The following is a 22,799-nucleotide window of genomic DNA, read 5'->3' on the forward strand; positions in this document are numbered from 1 at the left end:
ACCGATTGCTCCATCCTTTTGGATTCCCTGTCTGATGGACTCACAGGGAAGGAGCCTGGTGAAGACCGTGTGGAGCAAGAGGCCTTAAGAACCAGACTCTCCGGGGTAGGATGTTTTGATAAGAGCTCTGAATCTCCAGGCGCCACTCTGTACCTCCTTGCCACAGACCAGCAGGTGACGACACAGGCTTCCTCCAAAGCTCTAAGATGGGCTCCGTAAGAGCATAATTAAACGGAAGCGATGGATCTGCAGAAGTTGAAAAAGGGTGTAGGACCTCCGTCAAAATGTTTGTTTTAATCTCTGCAACAGGCAACGGAAGATCTCAAAAGTTTGCTGCCTTCCTAATCACCATGTGGAAGGAGGCCGCCGCCTCCTCCGTGTACTCCCCTGGCAAAGTAAGGTCCCATTCCGGGGAAGTGTCAAGCCCACAGGCCTAATCCAGCCCTTGATATTCTCCCAAGGGCTCCACAATCTCCCCTTCTTCCAACAACTGCCGTTGGTACTCTTCCTCTTCCAAAAGTCTCAAGACCTTAGTCTGGCTTCTAACCTCGGCGTCGACATAGAATTGGCCTACGTTGATGACACTGGCTTCAAAACTTGAAGACGTGGAACAGGAGAGGAAGTGTGGCTTCGGTCCAATCCATTATTCGGATCCGGCGCCGGAGTGGATCCCAACGGCACTGTGGACACTTGAGGCTCCACCATCGACGTCGACTGACGGGGCGATGAGATCAGCGCCATAGGTCTGGAAGGTGACGCCATCGGAGCCACAGGACCTCGAGGGGACGTCGTTGGCGCCGAACCAGCACCCTCAGCCGGATAGAAGGACATAAACGGCACTGCCTTGTAAGGAGCCGGGGAGCCCAAAGAAAATGCTAATGGACCCGTGGGACCAGCCGGTGCACCAGCAGGGGCCATAGTATTAAACACCGAGAACATAGCATTTAAAAATGCCACCGGATCCGCTCCCGGAGCCGGGAAGGCAGGATACCACTGGTCTCCATGTTGCATCTGTGCTTGCTGAACATCTGAATCATGAGCAGCAGGTGAAAATCGAAGACTCTCTGGAGGTGCCACGACCTCGAAGACCGACGGCGCCGGAGAAGCCTGAGGGCTCTGAGGTTGTGGAGTCACAGTCGGACAAACCTCCCACGTTGTACGGCGCCGTTGAGATGGAGACCTTGAACGTCTCCGAGTTGAACGACGCTGAGAGACATGACAACGTTGTTTCTTGTCTCTTCGATAAAGTATGGGAAGAGGACCTGTGATGACTCTTATGCCCCTTCTTTGTCTTGGCCAAAAAGAGTTTGGCCTCTCTTTCAGAGCCTTCGAATTCATGCTCTGGCAGAAAACACACTCCTCAACCTCATGCTCAGAGCTCAGACACCAAAGTCAATCGTCATGAGGGTCAGTAACCGACATGCGACCCCCGCACTCCAGACTTTCTAGGAGGAGACATTGTAACTAGAAACCTGATTGAAACTAGTAACAAGATGTAACACCTCCAACAGTAGAGAGAGCTAGGAGAAAACAGTTGGCGTTGAAGGCACGGAAAAAAGGAAACTGACGTCAGCACGCCGGCGAGGACCTCTTATTGGCACGGTGACGTCAGACGGAGTCACGTGGAGCCGTGCAATTGTGACGTCCTTGTTGATGTGCAGAGCTGGGAAGATTTTCCGTCGGATGCTGGCGCATGGGAGAATTCATAGGGTGAGGAATCCACAGGTAGTTGTATCCATCAGAAATATATATATATATGTTCGATGGCATGTGTAGCTGCAGATACACATGCTGTGCACATCCCGCCATCTGGTGTTGGGCTCGGAGTGTTACAAGTTGTTTTTCTTCGAAGAAGTCTTTCCGAGTCACAAGACTGAGGGACTCCTCCCATTTCGACTCCATTGCGCATGGGCGTCGACTCCATCTTAGATTGTTTTTTTTCCGCCATCGGGTTCGGACGTGTTCCTTTTCGCTCCGTGTTTTGGGTCGGAAAGTTAGTTAGAATCTCGGAAAAATCGTCGGTATTGTTTGCGTTCGGTATCGGGTTAGTTACAACAGGTCGACACCGAATTAAGAAGAGCTCCGGTGGCCCTCCGGGGTTTTTTCGATCCCCGTCGGGGCCTGGTCGTCCCGGCCACGTGTCTCTTCAAGGCTGATGGAACGGACCCCATTCCGCTTCTGTCCAAAATGCCATAACAAGTATCCATATACAGATCAACATCTGGTCTGTAACTTGTGTTTGTCACCAGAACACAAGGAGGATACTTGTGAGGCCTGTCGAGCGTTTCGGTCCAGGAAGACACTCAGAGACCGAAGAGCAAGAAGACTGCAAATGGCGTCGGCGCCGACAGGACAAGGGCGTTTCGAGGAGGAGGAAGAAACATTCTCCACCCAAGATTCGGACTCTGAGGAGATCGATCCAGAGGAAACGCCGAAAACCGTGAGTAAGACGTTGAAACAAAGAACTCACGAGAAAACCGCTAAAGCCCAGGGGACGCCACCACCAACAGGCCATGGCTTAACCCGAAAAATAGGTGACCGTTCATCGGCACCGAAAAAGGGCGAGCTGGTGTCGAAGTCATCCGACTCCGGACGAGATACCGGCACACAGCAATCTCGGGCCCGAGATAGTGGCTCAGAAAAAATTCGGCACGAGACAGCGGCACCGAAACGGGTCGGCACCGAGAGGGCACGACGCCGAAAGTAAAGAAGGTTTCGTCGGAGCCGAAAAAAGCAGCTGAAAAGGTTTCGGTACCGAAACATCCGGCCTCGGAACCGAAAACAAGTTCCTACACTGAGGAACAAGGACTGTCCACACAAATGAAGACACATAGATTTGGACAGGAATTAGAGACAATAGAGCCAGATCACACACAAAGACGGCTCTTTATTCAAAAAGATACAGGGAGGATCAGCACTCTTCCTCCAGTCAAAATGAAACGCAAGCTTGCCTTCCAAGACAAGGACAAGCAGCCACACGCAAAGGTGGCTAAACAAGTAACACCGCCACCATCCCCACATCACTCTCCGCAACCATCACCGGTAGCCACTACACCAATGATGCAATCCCCAACTCATACAGGAATGAGTCAAGATGACCCTGACGCATGGGACCTTTATGACGCACCAGTGTCAGATAATAGTCCAGAATGCTATCCAGCTAGACCATCGCCACCAGAGGATAGTACAGGCTACGCACAGGTGGTGTCAAGAGCAGCAGCATTTCATAATGTCAGCCTTCATTCAGAGCCCATTGAAGACGACTTTCTTTTTAATACACTGTCGTCCACACACAGCCAATATCAGAGTCTTCCTATGCTACCCGGAATGCTAAAACACTCCAAACAAGTGTTTGAGGAGCCTGTTAAAGGGAGAGCCATTACTCCAAGAGTAGATAAAAAATATAAACCGCCACCAACAGACCCAGTCTACATTACACAACAGCTAACACCAGACTCTGTTGTAGTGGGAGCAGCGCGCAAAAGAGCCAACTCTCATACTTCAGGAGATGCACCACCTCCAGATAAAGAAAGTCGAAAATTCGATGCTGCAGGCAAAAGGGTGGCGGCACAGGCAGCAAATCAGTGGCGTATTGCAAATTCGCAAGCTTTGTTAGCCACATATGATAAGGCCCATTGGGATGAGATGCAACACTTTATTGAACATTTACCCAAGGAGTTCCAAAAAAGAGCGCAGCAAGTAGTAGAAGAAGGACAGAGTATCTCCAATAATAAGATACGGTCAGCAATGGATGCTGCAGACACAGCTGCTAGAACTGTCAACACAGCAGTAACAATAAGGAGACATGCATGGCTGCGTACATCAGGATTTAAACCAGAGATACAGCAAGCTGTGCTGAATATGCCATTCAACGGACAGCAGTTGTTTGGGCCGGAAGTGGACACTGCGATCGAAAAACTTAAGAAAGACACTGACACGGCCAAAGCCATGGGCGCACTCTACTCCCCACAGAGCAGAGGCACATTTCCAAAGACACAATTCCGAGGGGGGTTTCGAGGGCAAACCACAGAAGCCACAACCTCACAAACAAAGCCCACTTACCAGAGCCAGTATCAGCGGGGAGGTTTTCGGGGACAATATAGAGGGGGACAATTTCAAAGGAATAGAGGAAAGTTCCAAAGTCCCAAAACTCCTCCAAACAAGCAGTGACTTCAAGGTCACAAATCCCCAACACATAACACCCGTGGGGGGGAGACTAACCAAGTTTTACAAACATTGGGAGGAAATAACAACAGACACTTGGGTCTTAGCAATTATCCAGCATGGTTATTGCATAGAATTTCTCAAATTCCCTCCAAACGTCCCACCGAAAACACACAATATGTCAAAACAACATATAGATCTTCTAGGACTAGAAGTTCAGGCATTGCTACAGAAAGAAGCAATAGAATTAGTACCAAAACAACAAATAAACACAGGAGTTTACTCCCTGTACTTTCTCATACCCAAAAAAGACAAGACTCTGAGACCTATACTAGATCTCAGAACATTAAATACCTACATCAAATCAGATCACTTTCAAATGGTTACATTACAAGACGTAATCCCACTGCTCAAACAACAAGACTACATGACAACACTAGACCTAAAGGATGCATATTTCCATATACCAATACATCTTTCACACAGAAAGTACCTAAGGTTTGTATTCCAAGGGATACATTACCAATTCAAAGTGTTGCCATTCGGAATAACAACTGCACCAAGAGTTTTTACAAAATGCCTGGCAGTAGTAGCTGCACATATAAGTAGGCAGCAAATACATGTGTTCCCGTACCTAGACGATTGGTTAATCAAAACCAACACGCTAAGACGGTGTTCACAACACACAAGATATGTCATTCAAATCCTCCACAAACTAGGTTTCTCAATCAACTACACAAAGTCACACCTTCTGCCGTGTCAAACACAGCAATACTTAGGAGCGACAATCAACACAGCAAAAGGGATTGCCACTCCAAGTCCACAAAGAGTTCACACATTTCACAATGTGATACAGACCATGTATCCAAAACAAAAGATACAAGTCAAACTAGTGATGAAACTACTAGGCATGATGTCTTCATGCATAGCCATTGTCCCAAACGCAAGGTTGCACATGCGGCCCTTACAACAGTGCCTAGCATCACAATGGTCACAAGCACAGGGTCAGCTTCTAGATCTGGTGTTGATAGACCGCCAAACATACATCTCGCTTCAATGGTGGAACAGTATACATTTAAACCAAGGGCGGCCTTTCCAAGACCCAGTGCCACAATACGTAATAACAACAGATGCTTCCATGATAGGGTGGGAAGCACACCTCAATCAACACAGCATCCAAGGACAATGGGACATACAGCAAAGACAGTTTCACATAAATCACTTAGAACTGTTAGCGGTATTTCTAGCGCTCAAAGCATTTCAACCCATAATAAGCCACAAACACATTCTTGTCAAAACAGACAACATGACAACAATGTATTACCTAAACAAACAGGGAGGGACACACTCGGCACAGTTGTGTCTCCTAACACAGAAAATATGGCATTGGGCGATTCACAACCACATTCGCCTAATAGCACAATTTATTCCAGGAATTCAGAACCAGTTAGCAGACAGTCTCTCTCGGGATCACCAACAGATCCACGAATGGGAGATTCACCCCCAAATACTAAACAATGACTTCCAAATTTGGGGAACACCACAAATAGATCTATTTGCAACAAAGGAAAACTCAAAATGCCAAAACTTCGCATCCAGGTACCCACAAGATCAATCTCAGGGCAATGCGTTATGGATGAGCTGGTCAGGGATATTTGCTTACGCTTTTCCCCCTCTCCCACTCCTTCCATATCTAGTAAACAAATTGAGTCAAAACAAACTCAAACTCATACTAATAGCACCAACATGGGCAAGACAACCTTGGTACACAACACTACTAGACCTCTCAGTAGTACCTCATGTCAAACTACCAAACAGACCAGATCTGTTAACACAACACAACACAAACAACAGATCAGACATCCAAATCCAGCATCGCTGAATCTAGCAGTTTGGCTCCTGAAATCCTAGAGTTCGGACACTTAGATCTCACACAAGAATGTATGGAGGTCATAATACAAGCTAGGAAACCTACCACTAGACACTGCTATGCAAATAAGTGGAAAAGATTTGTTTATTACTGCCATAATAATCTAATTCAACCCTTACACGCATCTGCCAAAGATATAGTAGGATACTTACTACAATTGCAGAAGTCAAAGCTAGCTTTCTCTTCAATAAAGATACATCTTACCGCAATTTCAGCTTACCTGCAAATTACGCACTCAACTTCATTATTTAGTAGGATACCAGTCATAAAAGCATTTATGGAAGGCCTAAAGAGAATTATACCACCAAGAACACCACCAGTTCCTTCATGGAACCTCAACATTGTCTTAACACGACTCATGGGTCCACCTTTTGAGCCCATGCACTCTTGTGAAATGCAATACTTAACATGGAAAGTTGCATTTTTGATTGCCATCACATCTCTAAGAAGAGTGAGTGAAATTCAAGCATTTACCATACAAGAACCATTTATTCAAATACACAGGCATAAAGTAGTTCTACGGACAAATCCTAAATTTTTACCAAAAGTGATCTCACCGTTCCACTTGAATCAAACGGTAGAGTTACCAGTGTTCTTCCTACAGCCAGATTCTGTAGCTGAAAGAGCACTGCATACATTAGACATCAAAAGAGCGCTAATGTACTACATTGACAGAACAAAACTAATTCAAAAAACAAAACAACTATTTATTGCATTCCAAAAACCTCATACAGGGAATCCAATTTCTAAACAAGGCATTGCTAGATGGATAGTTAAGTGTATTCAAACCTGCTATCTTAAAGCAAAGAGAGAGCTGCCTATTGCACCAAAGGCACACTCAACCAGAAAGAAAGGTGCTACCATGGCCTTTCTAGGAAATATTCCAATGAACGAAATATGTAAGGCAGCAACATGGTCTACGCCTCATACATTTACCAAACACTACTGTGTAGATGTGTTAACTGCACAACAGGCCACAGTAGGTCAAGCTGTACTACGAACATTATTTCAAACAACTTCAACTCCTACAGGCTAAACCACCGCTTTTAGGGAGATAACAGCTTACTAGTCTATGCACAGCATGTGTATCTGCAGCTACACATGCCATCGAACGGAAAATGTCACTTACCCAGTGTACATCTGTTCGTGGCATTAGTCGCTGCAGATTCACATGCGCCCACCCGCCTCCCCGGGAGCCTGTAGCCGTTTAGAAGTTGATCTTGAACATTTGTAAATTTGTAAATATATTACTTTAAACTTCATTATGTACAGACGTATTCACTCCATTGCATGGGCACTATTACTAGCATACACAACTCCTACCTCACCCTCTGTGGGGAAAACAATCTAAGATGGAGTCGACGCCCATGCGCAATGGAGTCGAAATGGGAGGAGTCTCGTGACTCGAAAAAACTTCTTCGAAGAAAAACAACTTGTAACACTCCGAGCCCAACACCAGATGGCGGGATGTGCACAGCATGTGAATCTGCAGCGACTAATGCCACGAACAGATGTACACTGGGTAAGTGACATTTTCCATGTATATATATATATATTTTTTATTTGTGTGCGTGTGTGTGTATATATAGATAGATTATATATGCGTGTGTGTATATATAGGTTCGATATGTGTGCGTGTGTGTATATATGTTAGATATGTGTGCGTGTGTGTGTGTATATATATATATATATATATATATATATTAGATGTGTGTGTGTATATATAGATTAGATGTGTGTGTGTGTATATATAGATTAGATGTGTGTGTGTGTGTGTATATATATAGATTAGATGTGTGTGTGTGTGTATATATATATAGATTAGATGTATGTGTGTGTGTATAGATGATATGTTTGTATATATAGCCTGAGATACAATCTACAAGTGTTGTAATAATATGCACCTTAGCAGAACGTGGTGACATTTGTTTTTCATAAATACAAGCTTAAAAATAGACTGGCCATCTTAAGGAAACAACAAGAGTGTGGAGTTTCATATTTTAATATATGGGTGAATTAAAAGGTGGCTTTGAGTAATGTAAGAACATTCCCTGGCTAATTTTAAGACAGAATCATCCTTATCTCTAGACACATACAGCAACGTCAATAATGTATACTAGGACAGATAAATTGAGGATTAATGTTTGAAATTAACATCACTGTTGAATATTCCTGGCACAGTGGATTCGTTCTGTGGTAATGATAGGCAATTCATAATAGGAATACAACCGGAAGGAGTGTCTATTGTGTGCCCGTATAAAAATACACAAAACAAAATACACCAAAAATACACACGCTATATGTCGGTGTGATCCAATAAGGGGTATCCTATATATATATATATGGAGTGCTGTTTCCCCTTTGATGGATTGGGAGGAAAATCTTTAAAATTAATAAGAAGCAAGTAATTTTAGGAAGTAATGGTAGCCAATTTGTTCACCTTGGAGTAGTCTAGACAAGACCCACGACATCACAAATCACTAATCTTGGTTTGAGAATTGACTTTATTACACAACAATATGGAAGCAAGAGCAGCCAAAAGGGCATTAAGAGCGGAATGCGTATTTGGTAAAGGTAAAGCCTGCAGTGCAACTACTGAAAACCCAATGGGAAATACACATATGGAGGATAATCTGAAGTGGCTATATGTTAAATTAGAACGATTATTGAAAAAAGATCTCCAAAAGTTGGGAATGTCTCACATTGGAAAAGTATATAGAGGTGGGAAGAGTGCCTAGGGGCCTGAGGATCTTCACGCTGCCAAACCAACCAGATACGAAATCAGAGATGCTGGAGGAATGGGGTGCCAATACCATGGAATGTTCGAAGAATATGATGCATATTATTATTAAATATGCGAAGAAGGACATTGAGGAGATTGTAAAAAGTATACAGGAAATAGAAGAAAAAATAATAGCGTTGAATAAGGAAGAGGAAAGTAAAAAATTGAGAATCATGATGGAAAATAATCTGGAGAAATATGAAAGCATAATAGAGGAAGGTAAACAGCGAAAGTTTAGGAGGGATGAAATTGATTATGAAACTGGCAGAATTCTAACATTTGCTAAGAGGTTTGATGTATTGAAACAACAAACGAATATGGGAACTGAGAAAACCACTGTTTCCCCTGAGACATCACTAAGTGAATCGGATGTGGAATTGAGTGAAGGAGAAGGCACTTCTACGAATGTGAAAAAAGTAAATTTTTTAGACAAAATGAAACTGATCTACATGGACCAGAGAACACCAAAGGGCAGAGGCAGAGGCCAAACACGAGGAAGAGGGAAGAAATTTGGAATAGAACGAGGAAACATCTGAAAACAAGGAGGGGACCTAGAAAAAATAAGAGGATACCCACTGAGAAGCAAACAAAAGAATTGAGCAGTCCAAATAAATTGGAACAGGATGTAAACTTAATAGTTAATCTCTCCAATCATGAATTGACACAAGATGAGAGAACTCTATTAAATAGGCGATTAACGTTCTGTCCCGAAAAACATTGACTATGTAGAAACCAGAGTGGATTTATATAAATATGTACGCAAACTAAAATTGGCTAAATTCTTTGCAAAGAGTGCACCTAAATTTTTTTAACCAAAAACGATGGGGGTGTGACTAGCCCCAGTCTGACCATTCAACAAAAATCTGATATTAAAACTGCATTTGATTTGATGCACAATCTTGAAGACGATCAGCTCACAGAGACACAGATATTGGAGGAGCTGCGGATTGAAACATCTAAACATTGTCGTACAGAATTTAAGCCCAGATCTAAATTCTGTCCAGCTTTATCACCAGGTAATAGAATGGATATATTTCATGATTTGGTAATCGAGGATCTTGAGAAGATGGTTAAGATCAAGAATAATAAAAGTGAAAATATCACTATACGAGAACGACAGGCACTGAAGGCACTCATGGAGAATAACAACTTGGAAATTAAACCAGCAGACAAAGGTGGGAACATAGTGATTATGGAAAAGCAGCAGTACATGCAGGAGGCATACCGTCAATTAAATGATAAAAATCACTATCTGAAACTGCAAAGTAATCCCATAAATTATTTGATCTTTGAGTTGAATAGATATCTGGACTCGTGGTATGAGGCTGGTTTGTTAAATGATGATGAAAAAACATTCCTTAGAAATGAAAATCCGACACTTCCTACAATATACTTCCTCCCGAAGATACACAAGAGCTTAAAAAATCCCCCAGGGCGTCCAATTGTCTCGAGTTGTGGAGCACTGTATGAAAATATTTCTACTTATGTGGATTTCTTTCTGGCACCGTTAGTACAAAATTTGAGTTCTTATATTAACGATACTGGTGATTTCCTGAGGATTCTTGCTGACATTGGATGGGAAGAAGGCTATAAATTGGTCATTATTGACGTGGTATCTCTCTATACATCTATTGACCACGAGATTGGACTGAAAGCAGTGCAATATTTTTTACAACAACGTGACAATCTGTTAAAACACTCTCAGATGCTGTTCAAGATGATAGAATTGTGTCTGTACAATAATATATTCCTATTCAATCATCAAATCTTTGCCCAAATCCGCAGGACAGCAATGGGCATTTCCTTCTCACCGAGTTATGCCAACTTGACCATAGGCTGGTGGGAGAAACAGATAGCCTGGGGAGGTGAGAATGAGAAACTAGCGGAGAAAGTTGTGATCTAGTTAAGATTTATAGATGATCTTTTCATCATTTGGAATGGGACAGAAAATGAATTCCTGCAATACTTTGCAAAACTAAATCAAAATGATATGGGCCTCCAATTCACATATAATATAAGTGAAGAACGGGTCCAGTTCTTGGATGTGATGGTGTATGTAGAGAACAATCGGATTCAGACAACTCTATTTCGAAAGGGAACGTCAACTAACAGCATCTTGCATGGAGAGAGCTTCCATCCAATGTCATTGAAAAAGAGTATACCTTATGGAGAATTTGTCAGAATAAAACGTAATTGTTCCACGGAAAGTGAAATGGAAAAAAAATTCACTGAAACGAGACAGATTTCTTCAAAGAAAATACAAATACAAAGATATCAGAGCTGGGGAACTAAAAGCAAGAGCTCGAACCAGAGATAATATACTGAACAAAACAATGATGAAAAAACCTCAGGAAGACACAACTATTAGATTTGTAATGACATACACCAAGGAGAGCTATTTAATCTCGAAAATTCTGAGGAAATATTGGTACATTATAAGGAAGGACCCAGAGGTGGTTAAGTTGGTTGGGGAGAAACCTATGGTTACCTATAAAAAAGTACCATCTCTACAGGACCTTTTGGTTAATAGTCACTTTCAGATCAAAGAACAGTCAAACTGGCTCTCGAGCCAAACAAATGGTTTTGTTTGCTGTAAGAAGTGCAAAGCATGTCGCATTGGGATGAATGTGAAGGAATTTGAGGACTCTGGCGGCAACAAGATGACTATCAACAAAAAGATCACATGTAATTCCAATTATGTGGTATATGTGATTCAATGCACGTGGTCTGCGTTATGTGGGCAGTACAATTTGTCCTTTGAAAGAACGCATTTTAGAACACATTAGAGCCGTGCAAAATAAGGATACAACCTATGCTATTTCAAAACACCTTATGACTCATGATGGAGCTAAATGGACAGACATGAGATTTTTTGGTATTGCGAGTGTAGAGAGCAATGAAAGGGGAGGAGATAGAGAGTTACAACTGAGATGTTTGGAGTCACGGTTCATAATACAGCTCAAAACCAAAAGCCCGAGGGGTCTGAATGGGGATGAAGAATTGCATTATCATCTGTAGGTTGAGGATATATAACACTCTTGCTAACAGTTATTAGATAAGATTACCTGTGGATGTGTGGATAGAAGACATTTATAGATAAATATCAAGGAGAAAATGAGGTAAATTTAGGATGTAAATGAGAAAGTATGAAAACAATAATAGATAAGTGCCCAATCTATTATCAGGTACATATAGCAACCACAGAGGTAATTGTATTAAGCAAGGTTAATAGTACCAACAAAATAGAAATGGACATAATGATTGTTGTGAATAGTGATATTCTTTGCACATATTCATTTAGACAATTTGTGTAGTGTAGGGCACGTTCTGTGGTCGTGGGGAGCTTGGTTTTTAATGCACAACATTTAATTTATTTTTAATAGACTACATGTCCCACAATGCACCAATAGGGGTCATAGGAGAGACACTATAAATAGGGGACATGGAGATAGGACTAAGTTACTGTGATCAAGACCAGTAGGTCGAAACGCGTCAGTGGTGAAGGATGGTGATTTAATCCTGACTGCAATAAAAATAAATAATTTCCTCCTGGAGTGCGGTGGTGAAGTTGCTTGCAACTGTTTGTTTTTGGATTCATGAGAGGAAATCGTCCATTCCTCACACCTGCACCAACATGAAAGAGCGCGCCAGAAGCAGGACCAGTTTGTTTTCTCATATATATGTATATATATATGTGTATATATATATGTATGTATGTCTTGCCAACTGCTGATTGCCAGTAGGTAGTTATAGTTAGGACCTAGTTGCCATCGTTTTTTGACTTGCCTATAACTTTGGCCCTGTTTGACGAATTTTCCCAAAATGTTCCCCCCCCCCAAAAAAAATTGCCCTGCTGTGTCTTATTGTGCGTGATAGGTTTCCAGGTGATTTGTGAAGTGGGGGCAGAGAAAGGGGATGTGGGGGGGGGGGGCAAAAAAGTGTTTCACATATTAATTCCTATACGTATTCTGAACACAACTACAGCCCAGATCGCTGGATTGAATTACACAAAATTTGACAGAAAAGTAGCTCTTGGTCCAGAACATGGCCTTTTTGTTATTTGGTGTAAATCCGTTCAGTATTTGGATGATTAGTATGTTACAGAAGTGGAGCTTGAACTTGGGCACCTGCCTTGTTTATATTTTTAAGTGCTTCCCGTTGAGGTTTGATTTCATTCAAATGAGCATTATGCCAGAATGAATCCTTCGTGCCTATTTTTCCAAGCAGAGGCCACTGTTTTGTGCAGAATGACTACCCAACTGAAGTACTTTCTACTGGCTAAATTGTAAGTGCTACCTCTTTGGGTTTATGTATAATGCGTCTACTAAACTACAGCTGCGTAAAGGACGCGGAGGTAATGACTTCACTGACCTTATGTGTCCGTAACTTTGCCAATGTTATTGTTCTTAGTGTCTTCATCACATAACTTTTCAAGATGGATCTGCAGAGAAAACACACTAATATAATTTATACTTTGCAGAAGTACTTAATAATTGGGACCGCGGGGGCCTCTTGGCTCCCTCCACGGTCCTGAATATGAAGCACTACCTGCCAGGCAGGCAACAGGCCAGCCGGCTGCCTGCCTCCTGAAAGAGCTGGCATTGCTCAAGCACGCAGGGAGCTGATGGAAATGCAGGGGAAAACGCGTTGTGGGTCCCCCTTTTTCTCAGCCCCTTCTTGACAGATCACTTTCAAGACAGCGGTTGAACCGGCTGTCTTATTAGTTTTGAAAATTTCCCAAAGATTCGGTAAACTGTGCCAAAGTTATTGGCAATACAAAAAAACACTTTTCCTATGGATACTATGTCCTAACTATAACTACCTACTGGCGACTAATATATATATATATATATATATATATATATATATATATATATATATATATATAAGAAAGAAGTGACTCAAACAGATGATCTCACTAAAGAACAAAAATATATTTCTACTACAACGTTTCAGCTTCTGCCTTCCTCAGGTAGTACAAGATGGTTTTCTCAGTGGCTGCACAGCTGACACTGGTGGATTTTCAAAAAGCATCATGAGTGAAGATTTCAATTCCATAATGCTTTTTGAAAATCCATCAGTGTCAGCTGTGCAGCCACTGAGCAAACAATCTTGTACTACCTGAGGAAGGCGGAAGCTGAAACGTTGTATTAGAAATATATTTTTGTTCTTTAGTGAGATCATCTGTTTGAGTCACTTCTTTCTTGGATATTACATTTTCTTGTGGCTCATTGTATCCTTTGGGATCCAGATTTTTGCCCTGGCTGGCTGTTGTTTTCTTGTGATCCTGCATCTTCCAGTATGTATGTGTATGTATATATATATATATATATATATATTTTGTTGTTGTTTTGTTTTGCCAATAACTTTGGCACAGTTTACCGAATCTTTGGGAAATTTCCAAAACTAATAAGACAGCCAGTTCAACAGCTATATATATATGTATATATATATATATATATATATGTTTTTCCAGCCTCTGCTCCCGACCTCCGAGCCATGCAGGGGTGGCACGCTGTATCAGCGGAGCTGCCAACAAAACCAGTTAAATCAGACTAATCCCAACGGGAAAACACACACTCAGGTTATTCTGTGTGCTGGGGGTTTAATTTGGCCTTACTGCTCACTATGCGTTTCAACTGTAACCGGTCTTTTTCACACTCATGACATCAAACAAAGATGACCACTATATACAATGTGAACATGCAAAAGACTAACAGAAAGCACTCCCACCATTGTGCCATCTTGGAGTATCTGTATATAATCAACTATAAAATTATTCCTCCTTTTATTACACGTCAGACTAACGGAGGTGAAATGCTTTGTTATGCATCACGACTTTGTGATAATTATGTAGATAATTGCAGACCATCTGAAAGAAATACTAAAATCCTAACTATTCAAGTATGTTTTCTCCCAAATGGGTGTAATGGGGTATGCTCACCAAAAATACAAAAAGATAGATTCCTACAATATTCCATAACATCCGGATAGAATCCTTAAGTTTCAGAACATATAATAGTACTGTCACCACAGTAAGCGGTCCCCAGGAATGCAAAACCTATAGTCAGAGCAGGTGCATGTGAACATCAAGATGTAAGCACAAACTTTGGGTGGGCCTGTAATTTTTTTTTTTTGCCAATTTTTATTCAGCATGTATACCCAGATTTGGCACTTTTAAGAGGTTAGCTAATGCCCTGCGAAGGTCAACTCGAGTGACTTTGCCAATGCTTGTTTTTGGAAGTAAGTGGAAAAAAATGTCCAGCCTTTGTAAGGTCCATATTATGAGGCGACAAATTTATAAAGACTCAAAATCAAGGATGAAATAAGATGCTGTCTCCCTTCGCAGCTGCTAGAGCTCATGAGTCTCTTTAAAAGATGCTACTTATCTCTTCAGACCGGAGAGACTGTTATTCGTATTTATCTTCCTAATAACTTATTGTATCATTTATGTGTTCAAGATCAGATTCTGAGTGATGTGTGCTGAGGTAAAGTGATGTATCTGGCGATTTTTCAGGTGCTGGTGTCTGTCCTCGTACTCATTTGATCATGTAAATAATAATGTTTTGTTGTCTGTATAGCGCTTCGTCCGACACGTCTGACGTCACCAAGCACTGTAAATAGCCTTTATTACTATCAAAGGTCTCATAAAAGCTAACAGTCCTCAAGTGTTTGTAGTATTGAGCTTTGTTTGACATTTCTTTTCACTGGACTTCCAAAGGGTGTTTTGAAACCTCTGGTATGTTTGAAGATGTGTTTTTTATGACAGCCTGTAGTATACGAAAGGTACAGTATTGATCACAGTTGGTACTACTGTTGGACCTTGCGTGACATAGGGGGTCATTCCGACTCCCGCCGGCGGCGGTAACAGCACGCCCGGCGGGAGCCGCCGAATGACCGCACCGCGGTCAAATGACCGCGGCGGCCAAATGACCGCGGCGGCCATTCTGGCTTTCCCGCTGGGCTGGCGGGCGACCGCCAGAAGGCCGCCCGCCAGCCCAGCGGGAAAGCGCCTTCAACGAGGAAGCCGGCTCCGAATGGAGCCGGCGGAGTTGAAGGCGTGCGACGGGTGCAGTGGCACCCGTCGCGGTTTTCAGTGTCTGCGTGGCAGACACTGAAAATCTTTGTGGGGCCCTGTTAGGGGGCCCCTGCAGTGCCCATGCCATTGGCCATTGCATTGGCATGGGCACTGCAGGGGCCCCCAGGGGCCCCACAACACCCGTTCCCGCCAGCAAGGTTATGGCGGTCAAAACCGCCAGAACCAGGCTGGCGGGAAGGGGGTCGGAAGCAGCGCCGCCATGGAGGATTCCTCAGGCCAGGGGAAAACCGGCGGGAAACCGCTGGTTTCCCTTTTCTGACCACGGCTTTACCGCTGCGGTCAGAATTGGCCTGGATGCACCGCCAGCCTGTTGGCGGTGCATCCGCGGTCCCCGGCCCTGGTGGTCTATGACCGCCAGGGTCGGAATGACCCCCATAGTGTGCAACTGTGAGACTTGCGAAAGGTGAAATGTACTTTATTGACGGGGCATTGATTGAGAGAGGATCCAGTTACCCAGCCTTCACTCTTGTAGCACAAATCAGACAAAAGGAAAGGGCAACGAAGGCTTGAAAAACCAAATGCAGTGTGTACGTACAGTTTTTTAAATTTCTTGAACCCTTTCTTTTGTGAGTAGCGAAGCAGTAACATGAACATTTATCTCCCTTTGTAACAGGCGTTTCTGAAATTGGGATGAGGTATTTAAGTCAGTTGTACTTGCATGGATAAGGTGCTGCAGTGAATAGGTGAAACGCGTGTTGCTGACCAAAATGCATGTAGTGCTGCTTGAGATAGTTTTTGGAAAGCGATATACACCAGTCTAGAGAGAACTAAACAGGTCTTGCGTTTTTATACCATATGCCTTTGTGTTTCACTGAGGCTGATGATAATACTAAGGCTGACATTTGTGTTAACTAGTCCAGCATAATCAGATAGCACACGCCAGTTCCTTGTTTTCATAAGTCTAAGTACCATTTAGTTAAGCTACTTAGTTACTAGGGTGGTTTTGTAAAAGAATAGTGTGAATAATTGTAAACTGACCGTTGTTTCTCAGTGACTAATGATTTTCCTATTTTCCAGATCCGTTATATTTCACAAACTCAAGGACTTCCCGCTGAGTACCTCCTCAGTGCAGGAACAAAAACCACCAGATTTTTTAACAGAGATCCAGACTTGGGTTATTCATTGTGGAGACTGAAGGTGGGTGCGTTTAACGGCATTTCTTTTTTTTGTAAACCTATCTTATTGTAGGTTTTCCTGCAGTTATAGACATCATTTCTATTTCATTATCATGAGGTTACCTAATAACAAATCTCTCAAGTGATAACGGAACCTAAGGCAATAAAACAGATGGGACGAGTGAAAGATCAAGTGACACCGCAGGGAGCGGTGGGGTTTTGGTATATACTCAGCGAGGTCAGACAAAAGATTCAAATAGAGGAGAGAGTGATCACGGTTCATTCTGTCTGGGCCTCAGTGAGTGATGGGCGATGGAGTGCGAGAAGGTACGGCTCCCATTCCCATTCCCTGTCTGTCTCTTTGTAGGTCTGGTGGTGTTCATGTTTGGAGGTCATCATTATTATTATTATTATTTTTTTTTATTTGCTTTCAACCCAGACTTAACATATCCAGAGAGGTAAAAAACAAAACATAAGCAATTACTCTCAATCAGAAACAAAGCATACATATATATTTGAAACGAAAAACAACCTCTCCCACCTACCCCCACCCCCCAACACCCTATATGGCACCCACCAGCACTTGAACAGTCCCATCTATTAGTACTTTTCCTTTATCCCTCTAATCAGTTTCTCACTGTGATCTTACTGGGAGTGCTAGACGGTCACGTATCTCTCTTGTTCTCCTTAGGGTCTATGGTCGTCCCTTAACTATATCTCTAGTGAATAATATGTGATTCAATCCCCCCATATCTTTTGGAATTTCTGTGGGCATCCTCTGTTTGTGTATGTAGTTTTTTCCCCCATCATAAATCCGTCCATGCCCTTTCTCCAGGCACTCGGCCGGCCGGCTACGGACTCCCCATAGTCGGGCTATGTCTCTTTGCTACCATCAATCCAAGTCCGCATAACAGAAGTTTCCTCTGGGGTAGATCTATTACATTGGGTATGCTTAGCAGTATGTATTTGGGATCTGTTCAATCAGCACCCCTGAAAGCTCTCAACACCTCTTTCCAGAACTCCCTAATCATGGGGCAGTCCCACATAACATGAAAGAGGAACCGATCTTACTACAACCTCTGGCACAATTTGGGTGTCTGGCCCTCCCCATTGAATATAGTCTGTGCGGGTCAATTTACACTCTGTGTAGAATTTTAAATTGTATCAGGCGAAGTCTAGACCTAATTGCCACTTCCCTTGGAAACATCAATACAGCCTCCCAATCTATGTCTTCCATAGGTCCTGGGTCCTTCTCCCATTTAATACGTAGGGTTACCAGTGTATTTGGCATATTATTATTGATGGTCTTATATACTGCCGATGTCGCTTTCGCCATTATTTTATTTGTTAGCAAGCGGCCCTCCGGGGGGAGTGGTCCAAGATTTCTCGTCCCGAGAGACCCTCCATGCATGTCTCAGCCGTATATATTGAAAATATTGCATTCCGCTCAGGGCATATTCCCGTTGAAGATATATAACCAGTCATTAACATTAATTAGATGAGCCGCCCACTAGTATGCCTCAATATCAGGTAGGGACAACCCACCTGCATATTGGCTTCGTTGCAGCATTGCGAGGGCTATTCGTGGGTGTTTCCCTTCCCATAGGAAAAGTCGAATATCCCTGTCTATGGCTCTGAATTGGCCGGGGGGAGTTTGGTAATATGTATTTTGTAAAGCGTATAAGAACTTTGGTAAGGAAATCATTTTAACCATTGCCACCCAGCCCATCATTGTCAGGGGCAATGTTTTCATTACTACATTCCCTTACTATCCTCCCGAGGTTACGCCCATGGCATCTATCAGCTTCATGGGTGACGTATATGCCTAAGTATTGGAATCCCTCCCCTGTGCAGTGCAGCTGCATCCGCAGCGGTGATACTACCTGCTGTGGTGTGCATAAGATCGATTTCTGCTAATTAATGCAGTATCCCGAGTGCCTTCCATACTCCTCTATCAAGAGAAACAATCTCGGTAGTGTCGCCTCGGGACGGGTGATGTAGAGGAGGACGTCATCCGCGTACAGGGAGATGCGCTTCTCCTCCCGGTTTCAATCTAAAGCCATGTATGCCTGTGGAGTTTCTGATCTTGCACGCTAGAGATTCCAGCATGAGGGCGAACAGCAGGGGGGACAAAGGGCACCCCTGCCTCGTGCCTCTCTCAATGGGTAACTCTGAGGAGATGACTCCATTCACCCTGACCGTAGCTGTAGGCCTTGTGTAAGCAATTGTACCCACTCAATATATTTTGGACCAAACCCAAGTCGCTTCAAGGTCACCACCAGAAATGGCCAGTGCACTGCATCAAAAGCCATCTCCGGATCTAGGGCAAGAAATAAGTGAGGCTCTGGGCGATTCATCACTGTGGCCAACCATATGTGCGCTCTTCTCAAGTTATGTCTTCCAGGCATAAAGCTGGTCTCATCCATGTGAACTAATGAAGAAATGACTCCAAGCATCCGGGATGCCAGCACTCTGGCCAAAGCCTTGACCTCCACATTTAACAGGGATATCGACCTGTATGAGGAGCATCTGTCTTTGGGTCTTCCCTCTTTGTGTATTACTGCAATCTCAACCCTCCGTAAATCTGAGGGGAGCACCCCCTGCTCACAAGCCTCTAGATACATATTTAATAATTGTTTATTATCTCTACGTCTTTTTTGAGCCACTAAATTGTGTGCGCTGTCTCTAAGCACCGTCTTATAGGCTTCCCATAGAATCACTGCAGATCTCTGACCCTACGTTTTCATTGAAGTATAGGTCGGTGTCCACTCTTAAACCTCTTGCCACTTCTCTATCTTGCATGTCCCACGAGTTCAACCTCGAGCCCCTGCGTCTCTCAGACTTCCCACCTAAAGAGACCAACAAGGGGGTGTGATCTGATAGTCCTCTTGCAAGGTAATCTGTCCTTTGTATCTTACCTATCTTCCCAACCGGAGCGAAGATGTAGTCTAAGCGAGAAAAGACTCTGTGTGCCCCTGAAAAGTATGAGTATTTTTCCCCCGGGTGTCTCCTTCTCCACACGTCTGTTAATCCCAAAGAGGTCGCAAAGTGATACAATGGGGTACCCTGACCTGTTGTCTGTCTCTCCCCTGATCTATCCAATGTTAGGTCCATCACATCATTAAAGTCTCCTCCCAGTATGTGAAGGGAGGCAGACAATATTAGTAGGATCCTTGCGATCTTATCAAGAAGAGGGCCCTGCAGTCTTAGGGGGGTAGGGGAGGGGGGGGTGGGGCTCATATGCACTCAGGAGTAGGATTTCTCTTCATCCCCAGGAGCCTTCAACTCCCAGAAAGCACCCGTCCGTATCCTCCCACCTACGGGTGACCTGGAAGGGGGGGGGGGGGTCTTACGGATCAATATTGCTACCCCTCTAGAACCTGATGTGTACCCCGCATGAGCGAGTACTACATAGGGACCTCTATTTAGAAAAACACATTTCGTACCTTTCAGGTGAGTTTCTTGTAGGAGCACTATGTCTGGTTTCTGTCTTAGGATATATTGGAAGATCGGACCCCTCTTGACTCTATCACCTAGTCCATTTACGTTCCACGAAAGCACACTAAAGCCTCTCTCATTCTCGGGGAGTGTCACTCTATCTGTATATCTGGGGGCCATCTCGAATATTGAATCTTTGCATTAAAACCTCTCGACCAATCGGAGCACCTAGTGTCACCGTAATGGGATCTAGAGGGATTCTCTTTCCTCCCTTGGTATTGAACTGTGCGTGCCTGTTTCTGTGGTTCAGTTGTACAACTGAACAAAGACAATATGGTAAACAACCATTGAAAACTTAACACCCCTCCCTCCCCGCCTCCCATTGGTCCCTGTGAGCATGTTCCCTTATGTTCCAACTCCACTAGAGTCCAGAGGTCTGTAGCCCCACCTCCCTCCCTTTCCCCCACTACCGTGTAGAACTATGAAAAATTGTTCAAACCACCCTAGTATGAAGGGGGAGTAGTCCTTTTGTAAGTTCGGGGTAGGACAAAGACAGCTCACCATCGTCTTCAGTCTTGCGGGTACCCCTCCGAACCCCCGGGGGTCTGGGTGTCTTTCTCTACCTCCATTCTGTCTATGGCCTCCAGCAATGAAAGGGGGGACCCCCCCCCCAAAGGCCAGGCCCCTCACTAGGGGTCCATGGATCAGCAACGACCTTTCCATTTCGAGACCGAGCTCCAACACCGTAGGTTCCTTCCGAATCGAATCCGTAGTGTCCGCTCTCCCTTCTGCTCTTCTGGGAATCCTCCAGGGCGTACTTCTACCCGTTTTCTGTCTCCTTCTGCCTCTGCGCACCGGGAGGGACCATTCCTTGGGTCTCGTGCCCTCTGTTTCTCTAGATATCTTTTCAGGTTCTCCAGTTCCCCCCTTAACAATCTGGGGTCGCTCCTCGATCCAGTCCCAGGCCTCCTCAGGGGATTGAAAGAAAAAGGATTTTCCTTGGAACATAACTTTAAGTTTGGCCGGAAAGAGAAGCATATACCCAAGCTGGAGGCCACGAAGCCTGGCCTTGACCGAGTCAAAAGCGCGTCTTTGTCTTTGCACTTCTCTAGTGTAATCCGGAAAGACTAGGATCTTTGAGTTCTCATGTCTGACCTCTCCCAGCTTACGGACCTCCATTAGGATCATGCCTCTGTCTTGGTAGTTTATAGCGATTTTTTTTTTTCTTTTCTTTTAGTGCTTCTGTCAAGCTCAACAGTGGCATGCAGCATATTTCTTTTGTGAAGGCCGAATTCAGCAAATATATTCCTCCCCCCATGCCCCGTTAAATTACGTTAGCTTTCCAGGCCCTTAAAATAAGGGCATGTGTAGCCTTCCATCCCATGGGCATTCTCCTCTTTGCCAGACCTTGATTTGCCAGAACGTGGGGGAATCCTCCTAATAAGCATGTTTCTATGGGAGCTTAATCTACTAGATCTCATGCTGCCACTACGGCTGTGGCCAGACGTGTTTTGGTCATCTTCTAGGTCCACACGTTCACCACATTCACCAGGCATTATTGACTTGGCTCTCAGGTCTGCAGGGAGGACCATTTCAGAGGTACTGCTAAGGTATCTATACAGAAGGTGAGAAATCTACATTTTGACGTATTCATCATTAGAACAAGTTATTTACCTTCCATAATGCCCTTTCTGCTAGTTACTGTATCTCGAATTGCAGATTCTTTACTGCAATTCAAACCCCCATTCTCTGAAGTGGCCTTTTAAGTGTTAATAAGGTCATAAGTTAGTTTTCGCACATGATCAGTTCTCAATCTGTCAGTGATGTTCTGCATATAAGGGCATGCCACATCAGCACTTAGGCGTGGTGCTTATATAAAGCATGGCACTGTCAGAGGCATGCAAAGTCACTGCACAGTTTATAATAGCACCACCGATTGGCATGCAGGAGCAATTGCTGAAACATTTCTGGATCATGTTTGGAGTATAGGGGAATTCAACAGATGCAGAATCTGCAGTTAGACATAGTATCCACCAGAAAGAGTGTAACCGAAGGTATGCAAGTTGTTTGTATGATTCATTTTTTTAGGTTTTATGCATCGTCTGCAATAAAATCCATCAACCAGGAAGAATAAAGCTTGAGGGGAAAATAATGCTTTTTAATTATTTAATTTATTTATTTTTGTCTAGTCATCAGTCAGTGTTATTTCAATGTCTTCTGCTTCCCCCTAAATGCTTTAGCTTTCTGTCACTGATTTGGGTTTCTGAAGAG

At 43.6% G+C, this 22,799-nt stretch overlaps 1 protein-coding gene across 8 annotated transcripts in view; it reads left to right on the forward strand.

Annotated features, from left to right (window-relative positions):
- Positions 1-22,799, forward strand: part of HIPK1 (homeodomain interacting protein kinase 1) — a 504,680-nt gene that overhangs the window by 236,147 nt on the left and 245,734 nt on the right. For all 8 annotated transcript variants that reach the window (XM_069238726.1, XM_069238723.1, XM_069238721.1 and 5 more), the window contains one exon: positions 16,993-17,112. In XM_069238726.1, the coding sequence (XP_069094827.1) occupies positions 16,993-17,112 (120 nt within the window). The remainder of the gene's footprint in view (positions 1-16,992; positions 17,113-22,799) is intronic.

This window comes from Pleurodeles waltl, chromosome 6 (genome assembly GCF_031143425.1).
Source record: "Pleurodeles waltl isolate 20211129_DDA chromosome 6, aPleWal1.hap1.20221129, whole genome shotgun sequence".
Taxonomy (NCBI): domain Eukaryota; kingdom Metazoa; phylum Chordata; class Amphibia; order Caudata; family Salamandridae; genus Pleurodeles; species Pleurodeles waltl.